Source organism: Sebastes fasciatus, chromosome 7, assembly GCF_043250625.1.
Source record: "Sebastes fasciatus isolate fSebFas1 chromosome 7, fSebFas1.pri, whole genome shotgun sequence".
Taxonomy (NCBI): Eukaryota; Metazoa; Chordata; class Actinopteri; order Perciformes; family Sebastidae; genus Sebastes; species Sebastes fasciatus.
In genome coordinates this window covers 3,663,645-3,681,379 of record NC_133801.1, presented here as the reverse complement: position 1 = coordinate 3,681,379, position 17,735 = coordinate 3,663,645, and the positions used below count along the sequence as shown (strand labels likewise).

Genomic DNA, 17,735 nt, shown 5'->3' with positions numbered 1-17,735 from the left:
TGACAATGCAAATGGCCCTTTCTAGAACTGTTGTTAAGAGTAGCGTAGGTCATTTGGAGAATAGCAGAGGTAGATTGTGTGTGTGTGTGTACGTGGGAAGTGTGTGGTGAAGCGAGAGAGAGAAAGAGAGGCGGCGAATGTGTGTGAGGAACAAGTGAGCTGGTGGATCAGAACAGAACAGTCCAATCAAGTCCAATGTTTACTCTTTTTTTTAGCTCTGGTTTGGTGTCCATGAGCTCCTGAGGGAAATATCTCTTAACTGGTAAATGCTAAAATAAATAAATAAGTAAATTAGGGGGCCCTTGTCTGTGGAGTTTGCATGTTCTCCCCGTGTTAGCGTGGGTTTTCTCCGGGTTCTCCGGTTCCCTCCCACAGTCCACAGACATGCAGGTTAATTGTTGACTCTCCGTAGGCGTGAATGTGAGTGTGAATGGTCGTCTGTCTCTATGCGTCAGCCCTGTGATAGTCTGCCAACCTGTCCAGGGTGTACCCTGCCAATGTCAGATCGGCTCCAGCCCCCTGCCACCCCGAAAGAGATAAGCGGTTACATATAATGGATAGATAAATTAATAATAATAATGATAATAATAAATAAATAAATAAAAGAAGACCAGATTTTCAGTTTTTGTACAGTTTTATTTATTTTTTTATTTTTCAGAGTTGTTTCAAATCATCAAAATGACTTATAAACAGATAAATTATGGCTCTGATACACGGGGAGTGAAGACTTCATTTGATCGTCTCATCCTGGGCTGAACCAAATCCCCCTTTTACAACGTGGACTGTACCAAGTCTGAACCCCATTGAAGCTGATAAGAGAGTTGCGCCCTGCTTGTTGATGGCCACTACATACAATAACATGATTATTATTTTTCACCATAGTATTCAACTTGTTTTAAGGTCCAGCAGTATTTCAGTTTGTTTGTTTCCTGAATGTGATGGTCATCAGATTGTTGTGGTTTTATTTTGAATACAGTAGTTTTTCTTGGCAGGGACGGATTAGGAGACAACGGACCCCCAGACACAGACATGCAAAAGCCCCCCCCTCGCTCCCTCCTACATAAGAGCAGCCTCCTGGTTTCTCTTTCAGTGACATTTAGCAGCTAAATGTGAAGGAAACTTGATGCACATAAAGAAATTCTAAATCTTTTATTCTGCTGTCTGGTGCACGTCAGCCCAACTAAACGACCTCTAAAACTGACTGAACATCAGACGGCTATTCACACTAAGGGTGTTTTCACATTTAGTCCCTTTCAGCCCTCCAAACGAACTCAGAGCGATTAGTCAGCTTTTTCTGCGTATATGTGAACACTCAAAAAGAACTCAGACCCCTCTGAAACGAACCATACACTCGCCATGTCAACCTCCCGCGAGTGTGACACGTCAAAAGCAAGAAACGCTAAATGCCTTGCACATTATCGAGGCCTTCATGTGCCTTTATGTGCAAACGTGCTGAAATACGGTTTTGTCCGATCCATAACATCAGAACACATCTTAGTAAATAGAAAATGTTTTCACTGTCAGATTAATATGCGCCCATCATATCATCATTACCTGGTAAGTAAATAACATTTAAAGGATGATTTAAAGTAGCGTTCATGTGGTTTTTCATCGACAGGTGTCTGAGAATACTCTCTGATTGCTTAGTGTTAACCTTCCCTCTTGTTTATTGACAGCAACAATTCAAACCACATACAGAGTTCAGAGTGAAAACCACAGAATAGTCCTTTAAGTGCTGCTCTGTAGCCAGGGGGTTCAGACCAGGACACACAAACACACAGTGGCAACAGTTTGAGGCAGTTTAAACAGCGTTCATCCTCCGTAAACAGCCGTGTGCTCAACCACACTTCAGCAGCCAGCGTTCAGATCTGTGATTCTGTTGGCGATGCCTCTTCCTGTTGCAGTGCTGCAACGATTAGTTGATTAGAAAATTAATCTGCTAATATTTTGATTACCAATTGATCGTTTACTTTTTTAAAGGAACAGTGTGTAGGATTTCGGAGGATAGATTAACAGAAATGGAATATCATATTTATAGCTATATTTTTATTAGTGTATAATCACCTGAAAATAAGAATCACTGTGTTTTCGTTAGCTTAGAATGAGCCGTTCATATCTACATAGTGAGCGGGTCCTCTTCACAGAGTCCACCATGTTGCTCCGCCATGTTTCTACAGTAGCCCAGAACAGACAAACCAAACTCTGGCTCTATAGAGAGCCTTTCACGTTGTTACGTTACTTGAAGGCCACCGTAGTTCTCCAACACGCTTGTGAAACTGCGGTAACGGTGAGCCGCAGAGTACAAAACCGTGATACCGATAATCAGACTTCCGTTGCTCCTTATGTAGTGTTATTATGGTATGGTATTATGGTATTATCACGGTTTTGCACTCGGCAGCTCACGTTACTGTAGTCTTGGAAAGGGAGGAGTGAGCAGAGGAGTATTCAGTTGGTTGCAATCTGCAACCTCACCACTAGATGTCACCAAAAAATACACACTGTCCCTTTAATTGAACATACCAATTATTCTGCTCCTGTTATTTGATATCATTATAAACGGAGTATCTTTTGCACAAAACACAACTGAAGACATCGCATGGAACTCTGGGAAATTGTGGTGTTTTCACAATTTTTTGATATTTCACAAATCGATGAACAAAGACAGTAATAAGCAGATTAATCAATCATCAAAATAATCTTTAGTTGCAGCATCAACATTCACTGTTGCCTCAAAATGTTACTAAAGTAGTCTCGCACCTTTGAAACAGTTTAAGGCCAGGGGTACATTAACACTAAAAGAAAACAATAAAAACAACTAACAGCAGAGAAATCAAAGTGATGCTTTTGAATAGATGTTTTGGAAATGTTTTATTTACATTTCAGAGCGTTGATGGAAGCTTTGGCTCCTGCAGGATTTGAACCTGTGATGTTTTATTTTTTTGCCAGCAAGAAAATCTTTTTTCCTTTAATTCAGCAGACAAATAAATCCAAAACAAATATTCAAAAAGTCTGAACATTTTTGATCAAATATAAAAAACAGTGAGTCTGTAAACAAAGGCTGAAACAGATTGTTGTCGTCTTTTTGTTTTTGTCAACGCAGGTTTTTTTTCTCTTTTTTGCACGTAAAATATACACCTTATGTTCAGAGGGTTCCTGGGATCCGAACGTCCACCAGGCAGAAAACAACAACATTGTACCATCGTAGCATTTATTTGTCTAATTTTTCTGAAAATAGGATCAAGATATGATCTCTCCTATCGTACACAAGCATCCTTCGTGTATCGTCACTCTACGTTTCAACTCATTTATTATTTTTCTTCTCTATCTTTAACATACCGTATAAAAACATGCACATTCTCTCCCTCCAGCCCACAGACGGTGAAGTCCCAGAGCCGCAGATGGAGCGAGTTTGGCAGAGTGGATTATGGGTAAACAACACACTTCATTATTTACATTTCTAGATTTCTGAAGACCTGAATTTGGATTTGTGCAAGCAGAAAATCTGAGATGCTTCTCTTTAAATCCAACTTTCTGAGCTTTAGAAGTAGAATACGAGTGTGACGCCACCTAACGGGGTTTTTAAACGTCTACACCCGCTCTGTGTCACAACAACAGCTCCAAGTGGAAGATTCCTATTGGTGGCAAAGAGGGTTAAAAGAGGAGACGCCATATTGCGTCATATCATTGGGGTACAACACATGTGCAGTAAAATCTGGTATACATTTGCCGAAAGGCTCACTAACTGGCGCACGACTACAGAACATGGGGATGATTGAATTACTGAAAAGATCTTTAGTAAAAGACGAGGGGTGGGAAAAAAATCGATTCACCTGTGTATCACGTTTTTTACGATTTTGAAATCCATTGTTAAATGCCAGAATCGATATATTTGCTTCATTTGAGTCTATGCAGAGGAATGAGGAAGTTACCGCTTTTATTGTTGTAGTCTGATTAACATGACGTCATATCTGTTCTGTATCCTTCAACCAAAACAAACCGCAGACTGCCACGACGAGCCGAAACAAGAAAGTAGAAAACGGAGGGTCATATATCACTGACTGATATATTTGACTTCAGGACATCTCTGACTACATACATGCTGAAAATCAAACATTCCTACTGGTTTAGATATTTTCCAAAGTAAAAGTCCCTAGAAGTGTATGATTCAACTTTTTCCCATGGTCTAGTGTTAAAAAAGTTATAAATCATAATATCGAATCGCAATACTTAAAAATCGCAATACATATCGAATCGGCACCCCAGTATCGTGATAGTATTGAATCGGGAGATAGGTGTATATCATCCCAGCCCTATAAAAGATCATAAACAAATGTTTTCTATTTTAAAACGTTCTGTTGTACATCGGTCGCCATCCATTCGAGCGTACCCAAAAAGTTCGGTTAGGCTGAGCGAAACCCAAAGAGCACCTGCGCGGACACCCTCCCTTTATTTCTAGCGCCGTCGGCTGTAACCCTCCAACATCGCAGCTGCAGTTACACTGCACATGTAACATCCCATAGTGACCCAGCCTCTTTCAATAGCCTTGATTGGTGGAATACCACAATAAATGGCCACTTGTTCCATGAGATGTGTCTGACTCCCTAACGAGTCAGAGTTATAAAAGTGAAATAAGAATAAAACAGAAGGTTGAATATCTCTGGCTGCTTTTGATCTATTTGTTACGGTCCACGGGGAGTCAGACAACGTTATAGGAGTGCAATGCTACACGTATTCATTAGTGTTAAACAACAACAACAACAGCTGCCTATATTAGTGTCAGATCTCTCCTCTATCAGCTTCTCTGACAGCAGTGAGAAAGACCTGCAACCTGAGTCTGATTCTGAGCCCTGCAGGTACCCGTACACACTGGTCCAGTATCAGCAACTGGGAAATATCTACAAAACCTATTAAAAGCATGAGGAGCAAAAGAAAATGTTGCTTTCTACTGGAAAGATGTTTGTCCAAACTCGGTCTATCGACGGCTCCGCCAGCCTCTCCTCGTTATAATTAATCTTCACTAACTCACAGCTCAAAGTACCAAACTTCTCCTGCTCCGTGTCAAAAACTACAGACGGTAACGTTACAATCAACTTAATCAATATCCCGACATCCCCCCCCTTCACTCCCCGTGACAAAACACACACACTCACACACACACACACACACACACAGAAATGTTGATTTAAAAATAAAAAGAGCAATAAAATAAAAATCTACAAATGCACTTTTAGATTGAAGACATGAAATAAGTCTGACTGAAACCCATAGACGCATGACAGGAAGCTAGGACCTTGGCTAACACACACACACATACACAAGCACACGCGCACACACACACACACACAGTCTGCAGCAGAGGGTGCTGGTTGGCTGTCGTGGTCCGGGGCAGGTAAGAAAGAAAACAGATTAAAAAATAAAAACTCCCATGAGTCTTTGGGCTCTTTTGAAGAACTCTCTCTCTCTCTCTCTCCCATATGGGGTTGTTCGTACCGGCTGAGGGAGCGATGATGTCAGCGATGACATCACTTGATCACAGATGATGTCATTCAGTTAGCAACGCCGTCTTCCTGATCGTGGAGTGTCGAACAAAAAGTTACAGGAAGAAACAACCCTTCTTCCTCCTTCCTGTGAGGGTTGGGAAGAGGAGGAGGAGGAGGAGGGGGTATAAGGGAGGTCAAGCTTGGGGTCAAAGGTCACAGGGTGAAGGAGCAGTCGGTGCAGGTTACAAAAGACAAAAAGAAGAAGGGAGAGAGACTGCCCTCCTGTCTACCAAAAAGAAAAAGAGAGAGAGAGAGGGAGAGGGAGAGACAGATGAGTGCAAGGCTAGCTAGCGGTTGTTCTTAGCAGCCTCCTTAGCAGCCACAATGAGAGGAGTCAGACTGGAGAGAGGCTTCGCCATCTTCAGGAACTGGTGCTGAGAGAGGAGAAGGGACAGAGAGGAAGAGGAGGAGAGGCAGGGACAGAGAAGATGGGAAAGGAAAAGGAGGAAGGGGGAGGAAGAGTGGGTGAGGGAGCAGACGAGGGAGGTGGAGAAAGGTGGAGAAAAGAGAGAGAGATTTCAGTCCACTGTGTATAAACAGAGAAGACAGACACTCCAGGCTGTTTCTACAATTCATTTCATCATTCAGGATAAAAATAAAAATAATTAGAGTAAATAGATAGTTGCCATCATGTGTATAGTGAACTTTCTTTAGTCCGCAGCAGGTAAATGGTGAAAAACTATAGAAAACTTGTGATATGAGACTTGTGTTGTACGATACACTGATACTAGAAAGGTAACCGATACCCTGCCGTTAAAAACGGTACGATACCCCGTTATATTAGTACCGATGCTTTAAGAGTGACAGTGATTTAATACGAGCTGTGAGGTGAGTTGATGTGCGGCCGCGGAGCTGTGTGTGTGTGTGTGTGTGTGCAGCACTCTGCTTTAGAGGACGCCATCAGGTTCATGATCCCGCGGGAACAGGCGGTTATAACTTTGCTGCTGGTGGAGCAAGCGGTCAAAAAATAAATTCTCAAACATTATAATGTCCCATTTTCACCTCTCAGCTCTGAGTCATCGTACAGTTACACCTCCACGTCTCTACACCTACACAGCTGTCTGTCTGTCTGTGAGCGGACAGTCTGTCTGTCTGTCTGTCTGTCTGTCTGTCTGTCTGTCTGTCTGTCTGTCTGTGAGCGGACAGTCTGTCTGTCTGTCTGTCTGTCTGTCTGTCTGTCTGTCTGTTTGTCTGTCTGTCTGTGAGCGGACAGTCTGTCTGTCTGTCTGTCTGTCTGTCTGTCTGTCTGTCTGTCTGTGAGCGGACAGTCTGTCTGTCTGTCTGTCTGTCTGTCTGTTTGTCTGTCTGTCTGTCTGTGAGCGGACAGTCTGTCTGTCTGTCTGTCTGTCTGTCTGTCTGTCTGTTTGTCTGTCTGTCTGTCTGTGAGCGGACAGTCTGTCTGTCTGTCTGTCTGTCTGTCTGTCTGTCTGTCTGTCTGTCTGTCTGTCTGTCTGTCTGTGAGCGGACAGCTGAACCTCAAACAAACACTGAGACTGGATTACATTATTATGTGTCTAACCACCTCTAAAGGGCTCCAGACAGACTGAGTGCTAATTGCTAGTTTGACTTTCTTCCAATTCTGTTATTTATTATGTGCCGATTCATGTAAATGTAAACAGGGTCATTATGTACCTCTATATATTGTTCTGTAGTTGTTATAATTACACAAAATGGATCTGGTTACAGTTTATTTTGACTGGAAGAACCATCAGAATATGTGAAGAAGTTCAGAACCCCTCCTCCTTCATTTCTTCTACTGTGGTCCCTACTACTATTGCCCCCTCCCCTCTCCCCTTTTGTACAACTATCCTGTGGGAGAGGTGGGTGTCATTTGTTGTGGATCATTTATTACTATCCTAATCCATCCCATTATTTCTCACACACACACTTCATCCACACAGAGCTGCTGTACCTGCAGTAGCTCCTTCGCCGAGCCTCTCTTCTCCACGTCCATCTCCAGACATCGGTTCAGGAAGTCTCTGAATATTGTCGACAGCTTCTCCGGGTTCTGCAGCTCCGGCGTCCCGTTGGTTGCTATGAGATACAGCGCCTAGGCAACACACACACATGTGAGCAACATGTTAGTCCTCATCCCATGAAGCATGCTTAACTAACTATGTGTAGAAAGTCCTTTACTCTGGTGTCATCCAGTGGTGGTTTTAAGAACAACATTGAAGCAGCCACATAGTGATTACAACATTATGGATATTTACAGAGACGCACTGCTATGATAATATGTACTGACCCTAATTATAAAACAACTCTCTTTCTCTCTCTCAAACACCTGTTTGTGAAAAAAATCCTTTTCAAAGATATGAAACATTTTCAGTCCAAGTCTGAGGAATACTGAGTCCTGATACTTGAGCGCTTTTCTCTTGTAAAAGTGAGTTTTATGTGCGCCTCTGAGCGTCTAGGTGTCGGCGTCGGCCTGGTTTTTGCAGTGTGTCCCACACCGTCGGCTCTAGTCTGCCCGTGTCTGAGTTTTTTCGTCCGATTCAGCATGTTGAATTCTTTTTTAATGTAATTTCCAGAAAAAAAAACTAATTTTATATTCAGTCCAATATGATATTTAATAAATGCATTTGAGTTGGTATTAACTGTCAAACTGTTTTTTTATAATATTCGAACAAAATAAAAAAATTTTTCAACTTTTCTAGCTTCTCCCAGCACAGTGACATCAGTAAACAGTCTCACCCTGAGTGGATTCTCATTCAGGTACGGCGGCTCCCCTTCCACCATCTCTATGGCCATGATGCCCAAAGACCAGATGTCCACTTTGGGGCCGTAGGCTTTACGGGTCACGACCTCTGGAGCCATCCAGTACGGCGTCCCGACCATGGTGCTGCGTTTACTCTGCTCCGGGGTGATCTGGGCGCAGAAGCCAAAGTCAGCTGAGAGGAGGAGAGAAGACAAAATTAGTTCATGTATTCACAATGTTCGAAATTCACCAATCTGTCAAATTCTGTGATACATTATCATGCACTTTGGCAGCACATTGAGGACCAAGCCGTTAAAAATTCAAGTTTAAAATAGATGCTTGAAATTTCCACACAACCAATAATGTAAATCAGTGATGGGCAAACAGCGGCCAAAACTGTCCCACACCGATACTATGCACTACAAACACAATATGTGTACTATCGTTCAACATATTGGTAACCCGTGCCAACCTTATGCCACCAAAACAATGTTTTGTGAGAATCAAGGTCTGAATGAAATTAATATATATATATTACGCATAGCAAATTGAAATCTTATAGTTAAATTGAAGCGTTATTGACATTACAGAGCCGTCTGTCAACGTCTGTGATGAGCGTTGTTGTCACTACCGCATTGCATTGTGGGGCATTTATACCACCGTAGTGTCCAGCCTTGCATATTATAATATTTCACCTGAAATAGTATGTTAATTCACGTACTGTTGGTTTCGGACATACTAAAATATCTGTTTTAGCGTACTAAATAGCATGTTAGTGTGGAATTTGGGATGCAACCATGATGTTCCATAACCCTACTGTACTGTATCTGACCATATTAATAAAATAAATATAACTTTTTATCTTCTACTAATAATGAATGGCAGTCTAACAGAAACGGAGCTGATAACTGTTTTGGTAAAGGAGGTTGCGCTTTAACAGTGCTAGACCCAAAGTCCAACAAACATAAAAATGTGATAGGGTAGTTATTTCACTTGTTTAATTGCACAATAAATCACATTGTGATGTGAGCCAATTAAACACGTGAAGTGTTGGTATTTCGTCCTCATGATTCTGAAATCTGGGATGTGCTACCCTATCACATTTTTATATTTTTTCTCACTGTCTGTGTCCACAGTAGTTGGATAGACTGAACTTCAACACTGGTCAATGAGCTCCCTCTGCTGGTCAACACAAGCAACTACAACAACATTCCCACCCTAACAACTACAAAGCAAGCAGATGTGTGTAAAACATACAAATAACAAAGAAGTAATAAATATTCTATAATAAACATGATGTCAGCTGCTGTGGACTGACTGAGTTTGACGGAGCCGTCCATGCCCAGCAGGATGTTGTCGCTCTTAATGTCTCGATGGATGACTTGGTTCGAGTGGAGGAACTCCAACGCCTGGAGACACTGAGACGGAGAGACAGGCGGAGACAAACAGACGGAGAGAGAGAGACAGAGAAAGACAGACAGACAGAGATGATGTCAAAGTGGGCGCCTTTCAACCATTTCCAACCAAAATGGTGTCTCATGTCTCATGTCTCATGTCATATGTGTCTTTTATTACCTCTCTACACACAGCAGCTATCTGGGCTTCATCCATGCAGGTTTCCGTGACAACGTCAGTCAACGAACCTCCAGCCAGGTACTCCATCACCACCCACAGCTCGTCACCCACCAGGTAACTATGGAAACATCAGTACACGCAGGGATTTATATTAACAATATGACTTGTATATCAATGAAACCCAGACATTAGAAACCCAGAGGGGACTCACTGGATTCAACTTAAAATAAAATAATCACACTCAAGAAACCACTTTTTCAATTGAGAGAAATTTGGGTGCATGGGCTCAGAAAATCAGCATTTTGTAAATGTGTCCTCAGATTTTATAATGTAATTATTCACTTCCACAGTTAAAGTCATAATCTGGAAGATTATGTCTGTTAAATCACGATCTATCGCTGAATGAGGTAACCTAGGCAAGCCTTATGCGAGGTCTTTCACAACGGTGGGTTTTAAACTGGTGCACTCGACCAAATTGAGTGACTACACATGATCACAACGTTACACCCTGTTTTGGTCATTCATGCTGCTCTTCTTCCCGTGGACATCTTACGGTCTGATCACAGGTTACGTGATGGGCCACCGCAGCATGACGTCGGTTGCGTTTTTTCAAAAGATTTGATTCTGTTTTGCTGCAGGCAGTTTTTTTTTCAGCATCCCCTGCAGTCCCCACCACCGCAGCCCAATCAAACAACATATATTGCTAAAAATTAAAGTCAATTGTTTGTTCCATTGCAACATCGGCGCCCAGCAGCAGAGCTACGCTTCCGCCATTCCGGACTGAAAGCGACTACGGACGCCAGTAAAATTTCCGCCTACAAAGAGCCAAACAAAAGTAAAACAATATTATTTCTATTCTATTATCATATATTTAATGTCTCTACTGAAATGGCCTGTGTTGAACAATGAAAACATTATAAATATGCATAATATTATAACTATTTAAAAATGTAAAGTTACAGGGTAAAAAAAGGATGCAAAAATGCAATGAAATGCATGCAATCCAAAATAAATTCATACATGTATATGAAGTGATTAAGTGGCCGAATTTAACTCTGGACTAATGAACTGAATATGAAATAAACAGGAAAAGGCATTCATGAGTTTTGGACACAGCATTTAGAAAGATAAAAAAATAAATAGACAAAACAAAATGCGTCTTTTGTCAGTCGCGTTTTACAGGACACACAAACACTCACACGCAAACACACAGTAAATCAGTGACAGTTCAAATGTCGTTTCCATGGGGATGACAGCATGATCACCAGTCTTGTATGTGCTCCTCAATGTCTCTCAAGACAAACAGGTAACTACGGTAACCAGACATCCCTAGACATGTCTAGTGTGTTGGCATGGCAACAGCAACACTGAACTGAATAGCCCCGTCATTGTGGTTCAGTCCTCACAGTTCGCAGCTCAGCGGCGTTCCCCACTGATCCTGGAATATCTGGAACATCACAGAGGTGTTTTCCAGGTTTCCAGGAAAAGTCTGAGAACTCCGTTTACAGCAGGTTGTTGTGTTTTTCAACTTGTTTCACATATTTAAAGGCATTCAGTAGGTTTTGTTGTCAGAGAATTAACAGAGAGATATCTCAGCTGAGTGTGAACCTGCCAAAACTAAAAATAATCCTCCAACTTTTAAAGCTGCAGAGAGGTTTATCTGCTGACGGCGCTGTTCAGGATCTATCATCTATCTTCGATCAATCTGTGTGTGTGTGTGTGTGTGTGTGTGTGTGTGTGTGTGTGTGTGTGTGTGTGTGTGTGTCTAACCTGTCCAGGTAGTTGACTATGTTTGGGTTCTTATTTTCCCTCATCACCAGAATCTCATTGATGATCAGCTCCTTCTTCGGCTGCTGCTGCAGGTTCATCTGTTTAATGGCAACCTGAGAGGAAAGAGAAATATTATTCTCATATTCGTGTAAAAAATAAATAAATAAAATCACACAGATTTGAAAAGAAACAGCGAGCAGAGAGGTTGGAGAAAGTGGGGAGTACAACAAAAGAAAGACAGATAGACAGGTTTATTAAAAGAAAAAGATAACGTGAGAAGGAATAAAAGAGGACAAAAGGATGAAAAGGGAAATGGTATGAAACTAAAGACAGACAGCCAGAGGGAAACATCTAAATCCGAAGGCAGTAAAAGGCAGTAAAAGGCTGTTAGGCAGCGCAGCCTGACAGAAATTAAAAAGTGAGCACACAGACTAATCCTCAGAGTGAAACTGAGGAGGATTACCCCGACAGATGAGCTGAGCTCCTTTAAAATTAACCTGAAAGTCACAGCTGATGAAGCCAGACTTAAATCCAGTTACTGCCACAATGTTCTCACTGTGCAAACTCCACCTGAACGTCCTGCTCTGCTGCTTCATTTCACCTGATTAAAGGCCGACACGCTTCCTTTAAACTTCCTGTTAAGACTGTTAAAACATCTAGCATCTTCTGACCCCTCTGAACTGAGAAAGGCTTTCAGTCTGAACCTTATTGCTCCATATATTTGCAATTTAAACCTTTAAATCTGGGAAATTAATTTGCTTTACTTTACTTTAAACTTTCTATAGACTCTGGCCTTTCAGCAAACACTTAAACTGAACACTTTGTATGAAGTCATCTTCATCATCCCGGTAGTGAACTTTATTGAAGGTTGAAAGCACAATCTTTGATTTGAGTCTTTACAAAAACGGCATCCTTTTGTGGGATTTTTGGACATTTTAGCAGCAGAGCTCTACAGACGTCGGTCTGTCAGTCAACCATTCATAGTCAGACAGAAATATCGTAACAATTATTGGATGGATTGGCATGAAACAGTTTAACCAACATGTCTTTTTAGTACTGTTAGTATTCCCTTTGTAACCGGTGAGTGAGACTGGCTGTAAGCTGGAGGAGGATAGAGAACAGAGGGATGTAGGAAGGAGAGAACAAATATGGAGGATGTTAAATGAAACCGACCTCCTGTCCTGTAGCGATGTCTATAGCTGTGTACACCGTCCCAGACGCCCTGAAAACAGTCAGCAGAGAGTTCCAGATAAACATCATGTCATCATTGCTTTGTTGGATGAAAGATTTTTTTAAATTTCTTTAAGGTCACCTTGAATATGTGCAGGTTTCACACCCCTAAGTTACTAAATAATGAAGTATTCAAACAACCAGGAGACGCTTCACATCGTCCTATGACAGAATTAAATCTAACAATTTAAACTGAACTAGTTCATTTAGTTGAATACGCCACAATACAGCCTGGGTGGCATTCAACCAATTACACGTTGCCTTTCAGGGCTTTGGATTTACCTTCAGATGTTTTTCACTGACCTGAACGAATCTTTGTTATATTATCCTATCCTTGTAAATCTAAATCGGTCTAAATTTGTACACGCCTGACATCAGAGTGTCAAGAAGAACACTAAATAACGTTGCAAACTTACGCTACATTTTAGCGAGGAAAAACTGCCATGGCCATTTTCAAAGGGGTCCTGTGACCTCTGACCTCCAGATATGTGAATGAAAAAAGGTTCTATGGGTACCCACGAGTCTCCCCTTTACAGACATGCCCACTTTATGATAATCACATGCAGTTTGGGGCAAGTCATAGTCAAGTCAGCACACTGACACACTGACAGCTGTTGTTGCCTGTTGGGCTGCAGTTTGCCATGTTATGATTTGAGCATATTTTTTATGCTAAATGCAGTACCTGTGAGGGTTTCTGGACAATATTTGTCATTGCCTATGAACTGTGATGCTACACTTACATAATGTACATTGAAACTGAGTAAATTAACCAATCACAGTAGAGTTATGATGCTTACCCCTGTCCGATCTTCTCAAAGCGTGTATATTTCTTCTTGGGGTCTCCCACACTGACGATCGTTCCTGAGTCAAAGACAGACAGAAAAAGAAGCAAAAACTCAGTGATTGGTTGATCAAAACAAACAATAACGTATGAAGAGAAAGAAAACGAGACCCTTTAGTCCACAGCTGAACAGCATTTATATGTTGTTTTTACTGAACCGCCGAATCTGAATGGATCGTTCTATCCATCCAGATTCAACTCTACGTTCATCACACTCAATGCAGCATGCTGACTGGAGGAAAGAGGAAGAGAGGAAGAGGAGAGAAGAAAAGAAGAAGACTGAGAGAACGAACGAGGGATGAGACAAAAACTAAATGGAAATGGAAAAGAATTCATGAAAAAAGTTTGAAAACAGTCATTCAGGAAGAAAAATGTGATGAAGAAGAAGAAGAAAGAAAAGTAAAACTGACAGAAAGATGGGACAGTAAGACTGAACAGAAAGGAAGGAAGAAAAGAAAGAAATGAAGGGATGAGAGAAGAAGGAAGGAAAGACAGAAAGAATTGAAGTAATGAAAGAAAAAGGAAAAATGGAAGAAAGAAAAGAAAAAGACGGACAAGAAAGAAAGAAAGAAAGAAAAACAAAAAATGAAAAACAAAAGAAAAAGGAAAGAAAGAAAGAAATGAAGAAAGAATGAAAGAACAAACAAACAAAAGAAAAATACAGAAAGAAGGGATGAAAAACAAAAGAAAGAAATGAAGGAAGAAAGAAAGAAATGGACGAAAGAAAGAAAAAAAGACAGAAAGAAAGAAAGAAAGAAATGAACAAATGAAGGAAGGAAAGAATGAAAGAAATGACAAAAGAAAGACAGAAAGAAGGGATGAAAAACAAAAGAAAGAAATGAACAAAAGAACAAACAAAAGAAAGAAAAAAGAAAGAAAGAAAGGAATGAAGCGAGGAAGGAAGGAAGGAAGGTAAGAATGAAGGAAAGAAGGAAGGAAGAAAGGAATGAAAGAAAGAAATGACAAAAGAAAGACAGAAAGAAGGGATGAAAAACAAAAGAAAGAAAGACAGAAAGAAATTAAGCAATGAAGGAAGGAAGGAAGGAAGGAATGAAAGAAATGAGAGACAGTTGAGTCTGTAGTCTGCAGTTTTGTAATCAGAGTCCACAGCAGGAAAGTGATTAGAGGACAAAAGTTGGAGTCACTCTGTAACCGCAGGAGACGATGGACAGAGAGGACGACCAATCAGACGAGAGGATTGGACAGTGGGGGCGGGGACAGTGGATGTCAGGTCTGTCGGTCAGAGAGACAGACACACAGACAGGAAGTATCCTGGTCTTACCAGCAGAGGGAGATCTGAGCACATCTGGACAGGCGTGGGGCATGATTTAAAAAATATATATACAGGCTTTTATTACAAATACACAACAACACAGTTCAATATGGGGAGAAGAAGATTTTAAATATGTGCTTTTATTCTGAAGGGTTGTGGCATGATTTTAAACTCCTTTGTCTTTGAATGGACCGTCCTCATAACAGAGAGATTCGCTGGTTATACAATGTCGGTCCAACTTCATACCGATAAGTGTTTTTACTTCAATTTAATTCGATTTTAAATAAAGAGTGTTACCCTTTAAGTCGAGGCAAAAAAGACTTTCAGAGACAAATCCTCTGTGTGAAGCTTCTGTAAATATTCACATCATGTTAACTGCTACGGCTACAGATGGAGAGCTTTAAGAAGAAAGGCTGCGGTGCAACAAACCACTGAGGACAAGTCAAACACTTTTATATGTGGTTCGTTTCTGAGAAGACAAAACCGTTTTCCTGTTGGCGTCTGTTAGCTGTAAGAAGACTAGAACATTAACACTTCAATGAAGTAAACTTTTTAACAGGATCATCTGAACACTGTGAGACGCTGCAGGCGGGTTATTTCGTTAGAAGTGATAACGTTATATAACATCTTTCACATCCCACACTACAGACCTCTGTGTGTGCTATACAACCAGTAGTTTAATCACGATATGGAATAAAGTCTTTCTACATGGAACAGCCAATGTGTTATGGCAGATTAGAAAAATACCAGATTCACACAAGAGAACATATTTGTATCACATATATGTACTATTATTAGATCTATGTTTTCTGAGCTCTGCTTGTTAAAAAGTATTTGCTGCACCAACCTGACTTGAGCCTAAAATAAATTCACACCCTCCTCCTCCGACAGAGAGAGAAAATGTGTGTGTGTGCATGTAAAGAGAAAGTGATGAAACACAGAGTCAAAAATAAAGAGTGTAAATGAGACTAAAATTAGCACTCGGAGACTCGCTGAACTACAGCTGGTAAAAAACTGCATCACAATGACGATTACTATTTATAGACCAAATAATTCACAGGACACACAATATACTGATATTATATAATATCAATATTTAAATGTTAGGCCTGTGCATGTATGTACCTTTTGTTAAAGAAAAAGACACTAGCTTGTTGGCAAGGAGGTTAAATAACGCTCCAAAGTTGGGCTAAATTTTGGCAAGGACAAACTGGCATGGTCATTTTCAAAGGGGTCACTTGACCTCTGACCTCTGACCTCTATGTGAATGAAAATGGGTTCTATGGGTAATTCATAAATATGTATAAAATAGAATATAGAATAGAATATATGCTGTATGATATCAAAACTAGGGATGCACCGATACCACTTTTTTTTAGACCGAGTACAAGTACTTACATTTGGGTACTCGCCGATACCGAGTACCGATACGAGTACTTCTCTGTGCCAAAAGACCCTCGTTAACAGCCAGCTGGAGGGTGTGAGCGACACACGGCAGGCTGGGGAGTCCCGCATACGAGGCGGTGCGCCGCGACCGGCTCTAGGTTGGCTTGGAAAGGCTCAGGGCGAAGGTGCTTCCCGGGGCCGTGGACAAAGCGTCACCGGGGCAGACTGTTTCTTAGTGCGCCCGACCGCATCGTGCCCCCAGGGCGGAGCTCGGCTCACGTAAAAGGCGCCAGGGGTCTGCGGTGATGTCTGCAACCCACCCAACCCGTCTTGATACACGGACCAAGGAGTCTAACGCACGCACGAGTCAGAGGGTGCAGGCAAAACCCCGTCTCGCCCGCACCGTCAGAGAGGTGGAGCGTGAGCTCGTGCGATAGAACCAGAAAGATGGTGACGAGAGGTCAACGTCACACTGCCGTAAAGTGGTATCGGTGCCGTTGTATCGAAGCCGTTTTGTGAGTACGAGTACATGAACACAGTATCGGACAGGATACCCCATACTGGTAAAGGTATCGGTGCATCCCTAATTAAAAGGATGCAAAGTCTATATAAAGATCATTTTTAAAGGTACGAGGTGCGATTGAGTGTATGAATGAGCCTTACGTAGTTTCTCCAGGATCTCCTCGTCCGACATCTTCTTCTTCCTGGTTTTGTCCTGGGGGCGGGGCACAGAGGGGCCGGGGGCGGGGCTTGCACTGGGAGGGCTGCTGGGAGCTCCCTCTGCAGGCGGGGTGGGCGTGACAGCGGCGGCGGCGGCCGTCGGCGGGGAGATGGGGGAGGTCGCAGCATCTTTGGTCGGAGGAGGAGGGAGGGGCTCGATCACTGAGCGAGTGTATATCTGAAAGAATAAGTTAAAATATGTATAACGATCAAAAGTCAGAGAACATACTTTAAATATTATTAAATCGTTCATCTTGCTATATATTCTTATCTTAATATGTAATCCATGTATTCAAATGCAGCTTGTGCTAACTGTAAGAACAGGAAGTGATTCATGTTTAAATGTTGTAACTGAGCTGGGAGGCATTTGAGTGCAGCTCCGCTTTCACACTGTCCGGACGATAAACAACAGAGAGAACAGAGTGAGTGAGTGTGTGTGTGTGTGAGTGTGTGTGTGTGTGTGTTTGATGGTGGGAGCTCCAGTCAGGTGCACTAGACTAGTCACCGTGGAAACGGCGGTGGCGCCATGGAAGCAGCCTCTCAACCGCCAACCTGTCTGACAGAGGAGCAACAATGTATGTATGTGTGTGTGTGTGTGTGTGTGTGTGTGTGTGTGTGTGTGTGTCTGTGTGAGGAAAGAACATAAATTAAAAAAGGAATTCATGAAGTTGTTTGCAAAAGTGTGTGTGTATGAAGAAGTGA

The 17,735-nt window shown here is 41.7% G+C and overlaps 1 protein-coding gene across 3 annotated transcripts in view; it reads right to left on the bottom strand.

The window, feature by feature from the left end:
- Positions 1-1,643: 1,643 nt before the first annotated feature.
- pak1 (p21 protein (Cdc42/Rac)-activated kinase 1) overlaps positions 1,644-17,735 on the bottom strand; it is a 64,750-nt gene continuing 48,658 nt past the window's right edge. For all 3 annotated transcript variants that reach the window (XM_074641047.1, XM_074641048.1, XM_074641049.1), the window contains 9 exons: positions 16,977-17,211; positions 13,611-13,674; positions 12,757-12,805; positions 11,584-11,696; positions 9,814-9,931; positions 9,557-9,656; positions 8,235-8,431; positions 7,453-7,590; positions 1,644-5,914 (listed from right to left, as the gene is read on the bottom strand). In XM_074641047.1, coding sequence (XP_074497148.1) covers positions 5,828-5,914; positions 7,453-7,590; positions 8,235-8,431; positions 9,557-9,656; positions 9,814-9,931; positions 11,584-11,696; positions 12,757-12,805; positions 13,611-13,674; positions 16,977-17,211 — 1,101 coding nt within the window. In that variant the 3' untranslated portion in view covers positions 1,644-5,827. The remainder of the gene's footprint in view (positions 5,915-7,452; positions 7,591-8,234; positions 8,432-9,556; positions 9,657-9,813; positions 9,932-11,583; positions 11,697-12,756; positions 12,806-13,610; positions 13,675-16,976; positions 17,212-17,735) is intronic.